The sequence below is a fragment of the Pelodiscus sinensis genome, chromosome 5, assembly GCF_052426305.1.
Source record: "Pelodiscus sinensis isolate ZL-2025 chromosome 5, ASM5242630v1, whole genome shotgun sequence".
Taxonomy (NCBI): Eukaryota; Metazoa; Chordata; order Testudines; family Trionychidae; genus Pelodiscus; species Pelodiscus sinensis.
In genome coordinates, this window is record NC_143056.1 from 21,285,372 (window position 1) to 21,301,563 (window position 16,192).

Genomic DNA, 16,192 nt, shown 5'->3' on the forward strand with positions numbered 1-16,192 from the left:
TATCTGTCTTTATGGCAGGGCTGGGGAACCTTTTTAGGGGCAGAGGCCATTGACCTTCAGAAAAATCAGTCAGGGACCATACAAGTCAGACGGACAGACACACACAAAACCCTCCTCCAAAACCCTCCAACCATCACTGATGTGGCCCCCAACTGAAATACCTCACTCCGCTGGTGCTTCAGTCCTGTGATGGGGTGAGGAGCAGGAAGGACTGAGGTTCAAGACCTCAGGCCAGATTTACTCTTCTGGAGTTCCAGGGTTAGTGGATTTTGCATGCTCCCTCCCCCCTCCCCCATACTCTGGGGTGGGGCCAAAAATGAAAGGTTAAGTGTGTAGGACAGGGCTGCCAGTGCATGGGATAGCAGGTATAGGAGGGGGTGAGGGTGCAAGGTCTGGGTGAGAAATAGGGGGCAGGAACAGGCTGAGAGTAGAGTGTCTGGCTGGTGGGAGGGGGCAGGAGCAGGGGAGGGTGCAGAAGCGGCCTGGGGGCAAGCTGTTTGGCTGGGGAGAAGGGGCTGGGTGTCTGGCCCGGAGCGGACCGGGGCAAGGTGTTGGGGCAGGAGGAGGTGAGTGACAGGCTCAGGGTGTGGGGTCTGGACCTGGTGGGGGGGAAGCACTTACTTGTTTTCGTGCTGCATCACAGACACTATATAACACAGCCTCTTGCTGCTCCCATTTGCCGGAAGGAAGCCTCCAGGAAGAATTCTCAGGGGAAGCCTCCAGGAAGTGTCCTGGGGGAAAGGAAAATGGCAATGCACATGGAACCATTTTTGATTCCACTTGTTCCCCTCTCACTGGATTCAGTAGAGAGACTCGGGACTTTCTCCCTCCTGACCTGGAAGCTGGTGCTGGTGTTCCAATCTTGCGTTGGGCTGTTAGACTGTAGCACCAGTGCTGTGGGGAGAAATGGTGGGGGGGCTGAGTTAGGGCTCCAGAAGAGCCATATCTGTCCCCTAGTGAGCCATAGATTGCCAACCCCGGTCTAGGGTATGGGATTGAGGTACAGAAGAGGTTGGGGCACTAGGGTGTAGTCAGGGATGAGGGGCTTAGGGTGCAGGAGCAGGCCTCTGGGCTTGAGTGGAGCTTAGGGCTCAGGCAGGGGATTGGGGCATCAGATTACCTCTGACAGCTCCCAGTCAGTGGCATAGCAGGGGGGCTGATGCAGGCTTCCTGCCTTTCTTGGCATCACAGACCATGCTGCATTCCAGAAGCGGCCAATAGCACTTCTAACTCATTAAGTGGAAATGCACAAGCAGCTCCATGCAGCTCTTGCCCACAGGCACTGCTGTCCCAGCTCCCATTGTCCGGTTCCTGTCCAATGGAATTATGGAGCTGGTGATTGGCGTGGCAGTGTGCAGAGTCCCATGACCCCTCTGCCTAGGAGCAGAACCTGCTGCTGGTCACTTCCTGGGTGCAGTGCGGCGTCAGAATACACTGGGACTAGCCCAGTGGTTTTCAAAGAGCAGGTTGGCAGTGCTGACCAGAGCCACCAGGGTCCCTGGAAGACTGACCAGGGTGACCCAGTGCTTTACACTCCACGACCCAGTATTGTGTTGTTATCCACACTTTGAAAACCACTCATCTAGCTCATAGTGGCTAAAATGCTGACTTATCTGCTCTAGCAATCTCCTTCTCAAGCTACCTACAATGCTAAGAAAAATAGTAGCATACACAAGACCGTGGACTGTCAATGTATTTGAACACTAAATTAATTGAAAGTATTTGTTTAGAAATGCATCTTTTATTCCACTGACGTATTTCATAGTGCAAATCGAGTTCCTTCCATTAGCAAGCAATGTAGTATATGTGAAGAAAGTTGGTTTGCTGAAGCAAATGCTGTTAACATAAAATAAGTGTTCCAGGCTCATATTTTGTTGCTGCTCACAGGCTTATCAACACCACAAAATACTCATATAATCCAAACACACTTCTTGTCTAAACAGGAATTTAATTGCAGATCTTATTTGTTCCTCATTCCAAATGTTTCCTATTCTACTAGAGGAATTCAATGTTTCCTGTTCAAACTAATCAGTGACTTAATGTTGTGATGTCTAAAGGGTTTTTAAAAACTGTTATAGAGAATTAATTTTAACTAGTTTCCTCTTTTCTGTCCATAAGAAGCCTCACACTTTGAAAGCTAGTATGCTAGATTTGGTCAGGAGTTTTGTTTATTTTTGTTTTGTTATGAATGTAGAACTTCACAAAAGCCAATTCCTTAAAGAAAATGGGCCTGTTTCCATCTCTTCTGTGTATAACTAAGCTAGATAGTCATAAATCATTGACTTAAGTGCACTCTGCTATATATTCTCTATGTTCATTTTTATGATCATGATCAGTTTTGAAAGTGCTTAGAATGTATTGTCTTCACAATGCTTATATTAAAGAAAATCAGAAATATTTGCAGCAAAATAGGCAATTAATAGTAACTTCATAAAAATGGCCATTTTGACCTCTCTTCACATACGTATGTTTTCTACAAAGCATCCTTGTTCCGTGATCAGCTACTTGCATGTAGTTACTATGTTTATCCATTTTGACTCAAACATGTATTAATCTTTTTTTATTCTTTGTTTTTATTTTTATTTTTTTTAGTATTTAGTAATGGACTACTATGTGGGTGGTGATTTGCTGACGCTTCTTAGTAAGTTTGAAGACAAGCTTCCTGAAGACATGGCCAAATTCTACATTGGTGAAATGGTGCTTGCTATACATTCCATTCATCAGCTGCATTATGTGCACAGGTAAAATATGTACTTCCTTTAGGAAAGGCACAAGTCCAATTTTGAAAGTGTCAGTGCAGAATTAACTGCACATACAGTGGTCATATCAGGCAAATTTATAGGGCTGTTTGCCAATTATAAGGGTTTAATCATTTAGGTCAATAAATCAAGTTATAAATAAACAATTTTTTATTAAAAATAGTTGGCCTTGTAGTTAAAGAATTAAAATAATAAGGGTTTTAATGAGCAGTTACCCATGCGTTTGGTTTGTTACCTTGGATAATTCACTTGATGGCCTAATACTTCAGTTCAATCCATAGTGTTGTTGATGTGTGTCTGTGTCTTACATATAAGTGTATATTCTAAGTCAACCTAGTCTAAATTTAGCAATGCTAAAAATGTAAAAGGCTTGAGTTATCAGTTCAGTCTCTGAAACATTTACGAAAATAATTTTCCTTCTTCTCGGACTGTGGGAGGAAATTAGTCAGGAAAGCAAAGAACATTCTGTACACTTTTTTATTGTTAGGTTACTCTGAGAAATGAAGGTTCCAGAAAAGCCTTTGGTAAACAGGAGTGCTGTTAGGAAGACACACATGATAAATGATGTGTTCAGCAAAGTGAGAATTTTGATCAAGGGAGAATTGCTCTTTTTGACACTAGCTTTCAGACTTAACATTTAGTGTTAGTAATTAAAAACAGTGACATTAGTACAGCAAGCCTTTGCCATTACTGTTTTTATATTCTGACCTTGTACTTTGTTTCTGATAAATTTGAAGTTATAAAGTATGGAGTGTTGTAAGACAGTGATATCTTTCAGTTAGCTGTGTGTACAGGTATACATAAGGGCTCTAAAGAGTTCTAACAGAAAATACTACACGTTGGAACTGTCACCAGTGTATATGTAATTATAATATTGTAGGCATCAGCATCAGACCATTAGCCACAGTCAGTCATATTGTCACTATTGAAAGCTGAAAATAAAACCATGCATGTGGAAAATCATGTTCCTGTTTGAAAGGAAGATGCTGTTTGAGTTGGTATGGGTATCATTTCTAGAGACTGTATGATCTGTAATAGCCATAAATATTGCTTGAATTTGCTTACCCCTCTGGAGCAAGCCAATGAAGGTGTAAAGTATGTCCTACTTTAATGTAGAGGAAGGGTTTAGATATTATGTTTTAAAACTTCTTAATCCTATAGGCTCTAAAGTTAAGAATGTTTCTTTTAAAACAAAACAAAACTTTTTTTATAGACGAGCTGCAGCTCTGTTTTAGTTAAGACCATCTTTTGGAGCTCTACAGAGCTGTGTGGTTAACCAGATTGCGTTCAATTTTGGTGTACCACATGAGGGCGGGGGGCGGGGAGCAGGTACAGTCAGTGATTCAATTTTGGAGTCATTTGATCAAATAATTCCCAAGATAGTCTTTGGAAAAAACTGATTTTTCTTGAAGTAGATATATTCTAGCAACATTTTTTTGTTCACAAATGAAAAGCAAATGAAGGCTCATATATTTCATCTGGATCTCAAAATTTGAGAGTTACTCCAGCAGAATGTGTGGCACTCACCAGCCCTTTGGGAGCATTCAAATTTCAGTACAGTTTGAAAAATAAATTTCTTCTCCAGTTTGGCACAGTAAAGCTTGCATGCCTGATCTTGCACTTAATGAATTATACAGAGAATGTGCAGAGGGCAGGCTTAGTATCTGAAAAACTACCTACCCATTGCCGGATCTGGGTGGCTGAGAGTATTGGTCATCAAATCCAAGATCATCCAGGACACTGAGTTCAAATCCAAAATCCAACCCAGGGCAGAAATTTGAATTAAGTAGCATATTACTCCAATCTGCCTCCTATGAAAAGGGGATTTTTATTTTGGGTAAATGTATTATGAGGACAGCAGCATATTGAGAAGGTAGGAATCCCAGCTGTGGCTGGGTAATAAGATCAAGGGGCCCAGCTCAGGCTATGTAAACAAGGTAGCAGGTGGCCTTCCAGTAAGCAATTACCTGTGGTGTGTGTACAGCAGAAGAGAGCAGGAAAAAGCAAGGAGCAACTTCTTACATATTAATGACTTTTCCAGTGTCAAGTAATGACTTACTGGGATTTGAAGGACACAGGGAGCTGGTTGCATGTTGTGGGGAATGGTGGGGCAAGAGTGGAAACACTAGTCTTCTCACAGCAGCTTTATGTGAGTTGAAACAGCCATATAATGAAACTGTTAAGGTTTTGGAACATAGACCATGGAAGAGATTTCTCTGACCCTGTTAGTAACTACACATGGCATATATTTAAAAACATGACCATTTCTCTCATTCCACCATAACAATATATACAGAAGTGGGGAAGGAGTATTAAGGAATTACTTAACAATCTTGTGGCAAAACCACTGGGACCCTTTCTGGCTCTGCCACTGGCCTTCCTGGGTGACCGTGAACAAGTCATTTAACTTTTCTATTACCTTTACCGTACCTCAATTCCCCATGGGTAAAATGGGGATAATGATGCAGAATTCTTTGAGATATATTGATGGAAAAAGTACTATATAGCTAGGTTTATGGATTATTATTTAGCATGTCTTGGCTGTTGAGTGTCAACAATGGAGAGAAGTACATCTGTCTAAATTAGGGGTGGACAATAATTTTTGATGGAGGGCCACTCCAAGATTTGGTAAGTGGTCAAAGGCCACACTTTTCTGTGGAGGGGCTGTGGGTATGGGACAGAGGTTGGGTGCAGATAGGTGCTGAAGGTAGGCGACTGAGGTGCAGGAGAAGGGTGCGGGATCGGTGAGGGAATTTGGATGCAGAAAGGAGTTATGACCTGATGCAGGATCTGGTAGGGAGTATGGGAGAAGTGGGAAGGGTTTAGGAGAGAGTTGGGTTTGGAGGGGGAGGGCTTGGATGCCAGAGGCAGGCTCTAGGACCAGCAGCACACTCAGCAGGCTTCACTGCCAGCAGCTAGATGTTTCCCAATTTTTTTTTGACCATGGAACCCTTTCAAACTCAGAAAAATTTCAAGGAACCCCCTAGCTAGGGATTAAGTTTGTCGAGCAAAAAAAAAAAAACACACCCAAACACACAGACTGCTAGTACACCACAATTGGTAGTAATAAGATGCTAAATATGGTCATGAGATCACCATTCATTTAAATTCAACATATTGAATATAACACCATTCATTTATATTCAACAAAAATCATATTAAATATATACAAAAAATAAAACTATCACATAATATTAATTATATTAATAGTTTTCAATGCGAAGAGTGGTTTTTCTTCTTTTCTTGGCAAATTCTTTTTATATTTGGTTTAATACTAGAAAGTTGGATTCGCATATCTGGCGCAGCATTCAGTCGATTTCTGTATTTTGTTTTCATTGCTGCATAGTTCGAGAACCCAGTTTCACACAAGTATGTTCTGACAAAGGGTAACAGCTGACGAATTGCGCGTCTTGATAAAGATGAATATTCTTGACTTTGACATAAGTCACTCCAAAATGTAATCAGAGAAACTTCTTTAAATTTTTGTATTAATTGGCCATCTGAAGCGATTTCAATTAGGTTTTCATAATCTTGTGTAGAAAAACTGACTGGCTTTTCTGTTAAACTTAATGGATTTCGAATCCAGTTATTGTTGTCATTGATGTTTGGAAAATACTTAATGATGTTCGTGTATAAATCGCGGAGATGATCTGCAATGTCGCTGCAAATACCTTCATCAAGTTTGTATCCATTTTCTTCAAGGAAATCATTCAGAGTTGGTAAACAATCCAAATCATTTCGTCCTACAGATGAGATCCAAAGCTGTAGCTTCCGTGACAACAACAAAATTTTGTCTTTCGCATTAAAAATATTTACATTCTTTCCTTGCAGTGACAGATTTACTTCATTTAGTTTTGTAAAGATGTCTGCAAGATACGCAACTCTAGATAACCACAAAAAGTCTGTTAAATGATCAGACAGTTGGAATTTGTGATCCATCAGATTTGCGGAGAGCTCATGACTCAATTCAAATAATCTAACCAGCACTTTTCCTCGTGATAACCACCTGACTTCTGTATGTAGAAGCAGGGCTGTGTGCTGACTACCCATATCTTCACACACAATTTTGAACAGTCTTGATTGTAATGGTCGAGTTTTTATATAATTAATAATCTGTACTGCTTCGTCCAACATATTTTTAAGAGAGGGAGAGATATTCTTAACTACCAGAGCGTGTCTATGGAGAATGAAGTGACTGCTGGTGCAGTTTGGTGCTACATTTTTTATTCGTGTTACAGCGCCAGCCACTGTTCCTACCATTGCTTTGGCACCATCACTGCACACATCAACACATTTTTCCCAGCTTATTTGATGTGTTTTCATAAAGTTATTGATACAATTGAATATATTCTCACCAGTTGTATGGGTTTGCAAAAATTCACGTAAAAGTAAGTCTTCTTCAATAGAACTATTAAAATCAAAACGGACAAATACAAGCAGAACTGCAAGACCTGCAACGTCAGTGGACTCGTCTAATTGTAATGCATATGCATCACATAAATGCAGCCGAAAAATAAGCTCCTCGATGCCAGCAGCAAGATCGTGAATACGACGTGTGACAGTATTGTTTGATAGTGGCACAGCCTCAACTTTTTTACTAGACTCCTGATCCAACATACACATCACAATATCTTTTGCACATGGTTTTATGAGTGATTCCCCAATAGTGTGTGCTTCTTCGGCGAGCGATATACGATAGCTTACTTTGTAAGATGCCTCTGTTGCATTTTCATTATCAGATTTGGCAATTTTTGACATAAAGAGTTTACTTTTTTTTCAAGCGATTCAAGCTTTTGCTTAAAAAAACTAATGTCTTTATCTTTGTATTCTGGATGATTTGTTTCAAAATGTCTTCGCAATTTAGCAGGTACCAAACAACTATTAGATAATATTTTGTTGCACACTACACACTGGGCACCTGGAGCATCTTCATTTCCATTGCTTGTGAATCCAAATGCCAAATAGTCCTGACAATACCTGTGTTTCTTATTAGTCAGCTGAAATTTTTCATAATTAACTTGAGCTGCCTCAGTAGTTTCCTTGCTGGTTTCAGTAAAAATATTGGAGTTTGAAGTACTCACTTTTCTCTTTAAAGTTCCTTCTTTTAACCAATGATCCATGGGGAATTTTGATATTAGATTGAATTCTTAAATTTAAAGTCACACACAGGAGCCACGTGTCCTCACAGTGTGTATGGGGATTTGTTCCGATCCTCACAGTGAGTAGGAGTTCCGGTGTTCCACTCACTGATAGTACTCCTTCCCCCCCCCCCCCACACACACATGCTGCTTTTACCAAGGGACCTAGCAGCAGCAACAGCTGCTTGTCCCGCTTCTGCCCGATCAACCCAAGATCCCTCTCCCGCATCCCCCGCTGCCACTCTGCTTTTTCCCGTGGTAAAAGCAGAGCGGCAGCAGGGGACGCGGGAGATGTCTGAAAGGGGAGTGGGGAAGGAGCCAGCGTCTTTGCGCGCCAGGCTCCTCTGTCTCTTTATGGACAGGGGGAGGGGAGCATTCGGGTTCTCGCGGAACCCCAGGGTTCCACGGAGCATCATTTGGGAAACACTGAGCTAGACTATTGTCTAGCTATGCATGTGTGGCTCTCTCTGTTGGAGGAAGCCTACACATACTGTCCCCACCTCCAGAAAAATCTCTTGGTTCCCATTGGCCACTTTCTGGAAAGTAGGAAGTAAGAGATTTTGCTGGGGGTGGAGACGGTGTGCTGAAGCCTCTCCTTCCCTGTCCCTCTCCACAGTGCAGAGAGCCACAGGGAGCTGCTAGCCACTTTGGCATTGCTTCCTGTCACAGCGCGAGCGCAGACAAGATCAAAAGGGTTGGCAAGCCGGATCTGGTTTGCGGGCTGGATCTTGCCTGCCCCTGGTCTAAATGATCACTTAACTTCTAACAAAAAACATTTCTTTCCGTTTAAAAAAAAAAAAAAAAACCTAAGAAAATTAAATGGAAAAACACTTGATTAATGCAGTTCTAGTGACAGTTTGTGGCCTTTCAAAATGTCAAGTTCACCAAAACTGAAACTTAGAAAACTGGGAAATAGTTAAAGTTAATTCACTGAGCCTACTCTCCTGACAGTACATCACACTTGTAAAATTTAACAATGTATCTTGTAAAATATAACAGCCACTTCATATATTTTTTCAGTCCTGTTACACTAGCACACAGGGTGCCATTTAAAGCAATGGTCTCCACCCTTTTTAACCACAAGATCACCTCTTCAGTTTAAGTGCAATGTAAGATCTACCTCAAACCCAAATACCCTTTTCACACTTCCTTCCCATCCCTTCTTTGAGGCCTTGCCCCTGCTCCATCTCTGCTCCAAGGCCTCACCCTGATCAATCAGCCTCCTTCTTTCCCTATCCTCACTCACTTTCACCATGCTGGGGTAGGGAGTTGGGGTGCAGGCTTTGATCTTGGGTCAAGGGATTTGGCATGTGGGAGGGGCTCCGAGCTTAGCCCAGTGTTGGAGCTTGGGGTCCAGACAGGGTTTCAGAGTGCAAACTCCGTGAAGGAGTTTGGGTGGAGGAGGATTCCTGTCTGGGGCAGGAGGTTGGGTGCAGGAAGAGGTTCAGGGCTAGGATAAGGGTTCAAGATCTGACTGGGCACTGTTTAACTGAGACTGCTTCTAGGTGGTGGATCAGTGGGGTTAAAGCAAGTTTACTCCTGCCCTGGCCCTGGGCCTGCCCCACTCCTGAAAGCAGCTGGCATGTATAGCAATGGCTACTCAAAGAATTAAATTTAAGTGCAAGAGAAATGAAAATTATGAAATGCACAGACAAGTCAAAAAACAAAAATAACACACCTTGCAAGCAGTAAAAGAAGTAAAAACAACAGCCTACATATTATTTGGGTCGGGAGATGAGAGTAAAGGACTCTGTGTGTGTAAGAGTGACAGATTTGCATTGCTAAGCTCCCTCCATCCCCTTCTGTCTGTGTGGAGAATGGGTACAGGAGTGGGGGCAGGAGGGAACACCCTGACATCAGTGCCCTTCCTCTCCCTCTCATACCCTGCACAGCAAGCAGAAGGCTCCCGGGGGGGCAGCTCCAAGGCAGAAGGCTGGAGCAGCATGACAGTAAGCGGAGGGGCAACTGAAGTGCCAGCACTTGATAGCTTCCTGGCCAAACCAGTCAGGATCACCTGTCAGAAGTGCCAAGATCTACTGGTAGATCCCACTCTACTGTTTGGTGACCCCTGATTTAAAGCTACACTTGTCCCTAGCCATCATTAATCCACAGACTGCTCTCCGACTCCATTTTTCTTCTGACAGTAACCATAGCAAAAAGACCCCAGTGTCCTTCTACCTAGTCAGCTTAAACAATTCTGTATTGAATGATGCAGACTACAACCTCCAAGTACACCGGCTCCTGTTCTCTTTAAGAACACACAGTGAAACTCATGTCCAAATCTTCTTGTATCAGTCATAGCACAGACTAATTCTCAGATTGATTTATATTCAAATTATAGCTCTTTCAAACTGTTCCAATGTATTCTACTATTCAATATTACAATACCTAACATAGTGAATGTAGTTGAAGTGTTAATGGATCGTTCCCAGTGGTGATTGCCAGCTCCAGCAGAGCTGGTTTTCAGAAGTTTGAATTCGGCTGAAATTGATCTTTCTAAAAGATATGCAGTGTAATTGTAGCAGTTTTGGTCCTAGGCTTTGAGTCAAGGTGGGTGAGGTAATCTTTTATTTGATCTCCTGCTGTTGGTGAGAAAGGTAAGCTGTCAGGCTCCACAGAGCTAAGATCTGAGGAGGTGGCACCTTCTTCCATCAGATCCAAGAGGGACCCTCTCCTGTTTTGCACCTTCCTGGCAACTCATCATGCAAATGGATACTGGAAGTAATTTCATCAGGCTAAATACCATTCCTTTCAACCTTTTCTATTGGCACCCACTTTCCCTATCCCTTTTCAGGGACCTGTCCCGTGAAGGTCTCTTGAGGCAAGAAGTCCAGTCCATCCTGCTACTAGGAATGATCAGACAAGTTCTTCCTGTATTCATTGGAAGGGGATTCTATTCCAAATTCTTCATGGTTCCCAAGAAAAAAGTGGATGAAGACCAATTCTGGACCTTAGAGCTCTGAATGCTTTCATCCAGATACCCACATTCAGGATGTTTGGTGATAATACCATCATTGGAACAGGGGCATTTAAGGGGGTGCTTGGTTTGTTACTTGATGTCCAGGATGCATATTTCCATATAGCTGTGTGTTCTGCTTAAAATATTTCCTATGTTTCACCAGTGGTAGCAGCCACTACCACAACCACATCAGCCTTCATTGCTCTCAGAGGCTTTACAGATGTCCTCTTGGTGTCCTGGCCCATTTTTTCAGATGGATATAGTCCTCTTCCCCTTTCCTGGAACAACTGGATCATCAAGAGTTGCTCCTTCCACAGACTCCAGAAGGCCACCAGAAAGCTCTAGCTCTCTCCCACACCTTGATGGTTCAACTTGGAGAAATCTAGTCTGGTTCTTGTTCAGCACAGCAACTTTATCAGAGCCACGCTAGACTCCCCAATTGGCCCTGGCAAAAAGACAGGTTAGACTCTAGGTACTGTCTCATCATCTACTCTACAGCAGAGTCCGCAGACTGTAGCAAGTTTTGCCTGCATCTCCTAGGACATATGTCAGTCTGTATATTCCGAATGCTCCTGCCCAGAGTGTACACTCAGTATAGCCTCTGAGGAATTCTTCCCTTCTTCACTTATCTTAAAAAAACTGTGTTCCTCAGTTACATTGGCTAGAAGGATAAGTGAGTTGAAAGCTCTTGTAGCTGATGTACTCTATACAGTGAAGGAAACTCTTTGTTCTCATCCTGGCTTCCTAACTAAAGTGTCACCAAATTTTCACACCAGCCAGGCATTCAGCTACCAGGGAGCTTGAAGGGAAGAGACAGGTCTACATCTTATAGTTATGAGATGAGCCCTTGTTTTCTGTCTCAGCAGGATCAAACCTTTCAGATGCTTGCCTAGACTGCTTGTCTCCATTGCAGAGAGGATGACTGGAGCTTCTCTATCCGCACAAAGATGATCTAAATGAATCTCCAAACGCATCTTAGCATGATGTGAATATTCTAGGATGCTACCCTACTCCTGATGTGATGGTCAATCCCATCAGAGCTCAGTCCACTTCAACATCCTGCTTAAAAACATATCCATTGCAGATGTGCACAGATATTGCAGTCTGTGCACACCTTATCGCATGCTGTCATTTCACCTCCAGGTCTGATGCAGCTTTTGGTAAGGCTGTTTATTGAATCACTCTTCAGCAACCTTCTTTCGAACAGTAACATCAAGTATGAGAGCACCTTGCACAGTAATTTGAGGGGGTTTTTAGATGTTTTGTCCCTGTGCATCCTCCACTACCTTCTATTTTCCCCTCTGTGTAGGGCACAGGTGTGGACCACCAGACCCTGCTGAAAAAATCTCTGATCAGAGGTGCACTCACACCTAATAGGAAGCCATCAATAGGGTGAAACATCTTGAAGAACTTCAGTTACTGTAAGGTACGTAACCGGTGTTCCCTGTAAGCTGTGTGCTTGTACAGACACCCAGGAGAGATTCAGATGCTGCCCAGCTGATTAGCAGAGTGCCTGCAGCTAGATTTTTTTGTTTCTGCTTGTGGTGCACATAATATTTTATTCCACACATGGATAGAAAAGATTAGTGGGAACATTGTACATAACTGTTTCCTCTCATCTGTAGGTCACTCGTTCAAAGCAAGCCCAGCTTGGTAGTGACTGAAAACTCTTAGTATTTAATGGTTGTTCATTAATCTCTATAAATCAGTTTAATCTCATTTAGGGATGTTATTTAGGGATTGTGTAGTCATTTGCACAATTAACTGGTAAGCCTGGGTTTATTGGTTAATCCTAATAACTTCACGTGCACGCACACACACTCGTTGCTACCTCTGTAGTAGAGGCAGCAAAGGGGAGGAGAAGTGGGAACTGGTGCCTGTGAGCTGACTCCCCAAGTGTGCTGGATCCTGTGGAGGCAGAGGCAGCAGCAAAGGCGAGGGCAGGCAGGAGCCAATATGTGAGGGGGAGCTGGCTTTTAAGCACCACAGAGGCAGCTGAGGAGGGGAGGCGGGAGCCAGTACACGTGGGAAGTAACTTTCAAGCGGGCTCCCCACACATATCGGCTTTTAAGACGATTCCTCATGAGTACCAGCACCCCCCTGCTTCCCCTGCATGTAAATGTGTAACCATTAAAAAAAAAAAATCTAGTGGTTACATGTTTACAGAAATACACACAAGTTAACATCCCTAATCTCATTCTAGTTCCTAGTACAGCTGGACCTCGCTGGTCCCAAATGGGGGGATTTGCCGGACAATGAAAGGTCCTTTCCCTCATGGCCTGTGCTGCCACCAGGCTAGGGCTCCAGCCTGCCCCTGCTACTGCTCCAGTCCCCTGGGATTCTCTAGTTGCTGCCGGCCCCACTACTGCTGGGGCCATAGCTAAGCAACTGCGGCAGAGCTCCGCAGCCACCTGGCTCCACATCTGGGGCTGAAGCGCTGCAATTGGAGGGCTTGAGCCAGAGCAACCTGGCTGCCGCTAGGGCTGGATCTCCCTGGCTCTTGGAGCCATAAAGGGGATGGAGCTCCATGACTAGGGCCAGAGCTTCCTGGTTGCGGCCGGAGCTCTACTTAAGTGTTTTATGCAGTCAGGATTGGAGGGCGTGCAGGCAATTGTGCTGCCCTTCTGGTATTGGTTGAGGTACATTTATGGGGCTATTTGGGAAAGCTGCACTATTGCTGTTTGTGTGATGGCGCACATCAGTCTCCTTGTGATTATCGGCACCTTTCATAGACACTAAACTCATGCATTTTCTTTTCAAATTAACTCTTCTCCGCAAACCAGTCCATCTCAGTGTCAATTGACATATAGCCATACCCACAATCTCTTTGTTTGCTTGCTTTTTCTCTTAATGTAAACTACTTCTCCTGTAAAGCAGTATAGGTTTGGTGTAATTAAATCCAATAATTTCGCAGAATTAAATTTTATAAATAGATCATTAGTCTGAAATGCATATTGTAGATTGTGTAATTTGACACAGCAGAGAATCACTGATTCATACTGTTTTCTGGGGGACTGTTGTGGATAATCTGATTTTGTGAATAAGCAGGTATTGAAATTTCTTGTATCTTCTACTAATGTACATGATTTATCTAAATTTTAATTTTTTTTTTACTAATACTGCTATTGAACTGTGATTTTTTTTATAATAATGAAGTTTCAGCAATAATTTTTCACACCACTATCCCATGTTTGCTGGGAAGTTAAATGATAAATTTATTTTTTATAAAATGTGTACGCATGAGGAGAATGTAATATATATATTACAGTCAGCATCAAATCCATTGTTTTCTTTCTCAGCCAGATTGCATAAATTCATATAACATAGTACGGTGCTAAATATAGCATGTCATGTAGTGGATTTTAATTGATAAAATGTGAATGCTTAAGTGGCATATTTTCTAGCCATGAAAAAATGAGTAAATCAAAATTATGTGCTTTAATCTCCAAAGATAACCTGTAGGAAGTAGGGATGTAAGTGGGTAGTCAAGTGGAGTACTCAACTACTCTCCCTCCCCACCCTGCCTCTGTATGAGAGGCAGCAAGTAGGGGGGAACAAGAGGCAGTTCTGGGGGGAACCATCTTAAAAGCTGGTTCCTCCAACACTGTCTCTGCAATGCCACCTCTCCCCTGCTCCCTCTATTCGAGGCAGTGGGGGGAAGGACAGAGAGAGGGAGGCTGCTGTGAAGCACTATCTGCTGATGGCGAGCTGAGGCTGCTCTGGCAGCAGCCCCTGTTTGCAGGGATCTCAGTGAGCTGGACCTCCCTCCTCCACCCCCTGCACCACTACCGCCAAGCTGCCCCTGTTCATGGCCACTGGGGCTACTTGGCCAGAGCAGCCCCTGCCTGCTGACACCCTGGGCCACCATGAACAAGGGCTGCTGGACCCAGCACAAGCTGGGACTGAGCAGTCCTGACCTGCACAACACCAGGACCACTGCAACTCTGTGTTTTAAGTGTAGTAAGAGCTGCCATGCTCTTACTACATTTAAAATGTAGAGCCGTAGTGGTTCAGAGCCAGCGCGAGCTGGGACTGCTTGGTCCTGTCATGAGCCGGCTTTGGGAGCTACCCACACTGAGGCTCTGCAGAGTGGCCCCCTTATCCGCTAATTGTGTAGTCAATACAAACTGTATCAGTACACAATTAGCCAGATAACAACTCTTTAAGATCCTTAGTAGGAAGCAGCAAGCATATTTAGAAGTTTACTTTCCTTTTTTCCTTTGTAAATGTTATCTGCAATGGAACTCAGCAGTTTCCATTGAATGAGAGATCTCAGCATGCGCTTTCTGTGTGATGCTCCTCCATGAAATGCTTCTGAGACTAATTGACAACCGTAAAGCACTTTTTTTTAGTAATAATGTGCAGTTTTCTTTAAATACATATCCCAAAACAGGAAGGAATTTTTAAAGTAAATCTGTACCTCATATTTTAAAGTTAAATTAATTTTATAAGACAGCTCACATACTCAGCTCTATCCTATGGAGGAGTGATGATCAATGATGTATTTGCAGAGTGTATGTTGGGATATGTTGCTGAACTGATATGGATACCACTGACATAAGAACGGCCGTACTGGGTCAGACCAAAGGTCCATCTAGCCCAGTATCCTGTCTACCGACAGTGGCCAGCACCAGGTGCCCCAGAGAGGGTGGACCGAAGACAACGATCAAGCAATTTTATCCCCTGGTTATGGACCTAACCTCCATGAAATTATCTAGCTTCTCTTTAAACTCTATTATAGTCCTAGCCTTCACAGCCTCCTCTGGCAAGGAGTTCCACAGGTTGACTACACGCTGTATGAAGAAGAACTTTCTTTTATTAGTTTTAAACCTGCTCCCCATTGATTTCATTTGGTGTTCTCTAGTTCTTCTATTTAGGGAACTAATACATAACTTTTCTTTATCGGCCCTCTCCACACCACTCATGATTTTATATACCTCTATCATATCCCCCCTCAGTCTCCTCTTTTCTAAACTGAAAAGTCCCAGTCGCTTTAACCTCTCCTCATATGGGACCCATTCGAAACCCATAATCATTTTAGTTGCCCTTTTCTGAACCCTTTCCAAGGCCAAAATATCTTTTTTGAGGTGAGGAGACCACATCTGTACACAGTATTCAAGATGTGGGCGTACCATAGTTTTATACAGGGACAGTAAGATTTTCTGGGTCTTATTTTCTATCCCTTTCCTAATAATTCCTAGCATCCTATTTGCCTTTTTGACCGCCACTGCACACTGTGTGGAAGTTTTCAGAGAACTGTCCACGATAACTCCAAGATCTCTTTCCTGATTTGTCGTAACGAAATTAGCCCCCATCATACTGTACGTATAGTTGGG

At 43.1% G+C, this 16,192-nt stretch overlaps 1 protein-coding gene across 8 annotated transcripts in view; it reads left to right on the forward strand.

Annotated features, from left to right (window-relative positions):
* Positions 1-16,192, forward strand: part of CDC42BPB (CDC42 binding protein kinase beta) — a 138,352-nt gene that overhangs the window by 58,265 nt on the left and 63,895 nt on the right. For all 8 annotated transcript variants that reach the window (XR_012903286.2, XR_012903287.2, XM_075926513.2 and 5 more), the window contains exon 5: positions 2,593-2,741. Coding sequence is in view for 6 of the 8 variants with exons in the window: in XM_075926513.2 (XP_075782628.2) it covers positions 2,593-2,741 (149 nt within the window). In the remaining 2 variants the exon portion in view is untranslated. The remainder of the gene's footprint in view (positions 1-2,592; positions 2,742-16,192) is intronic.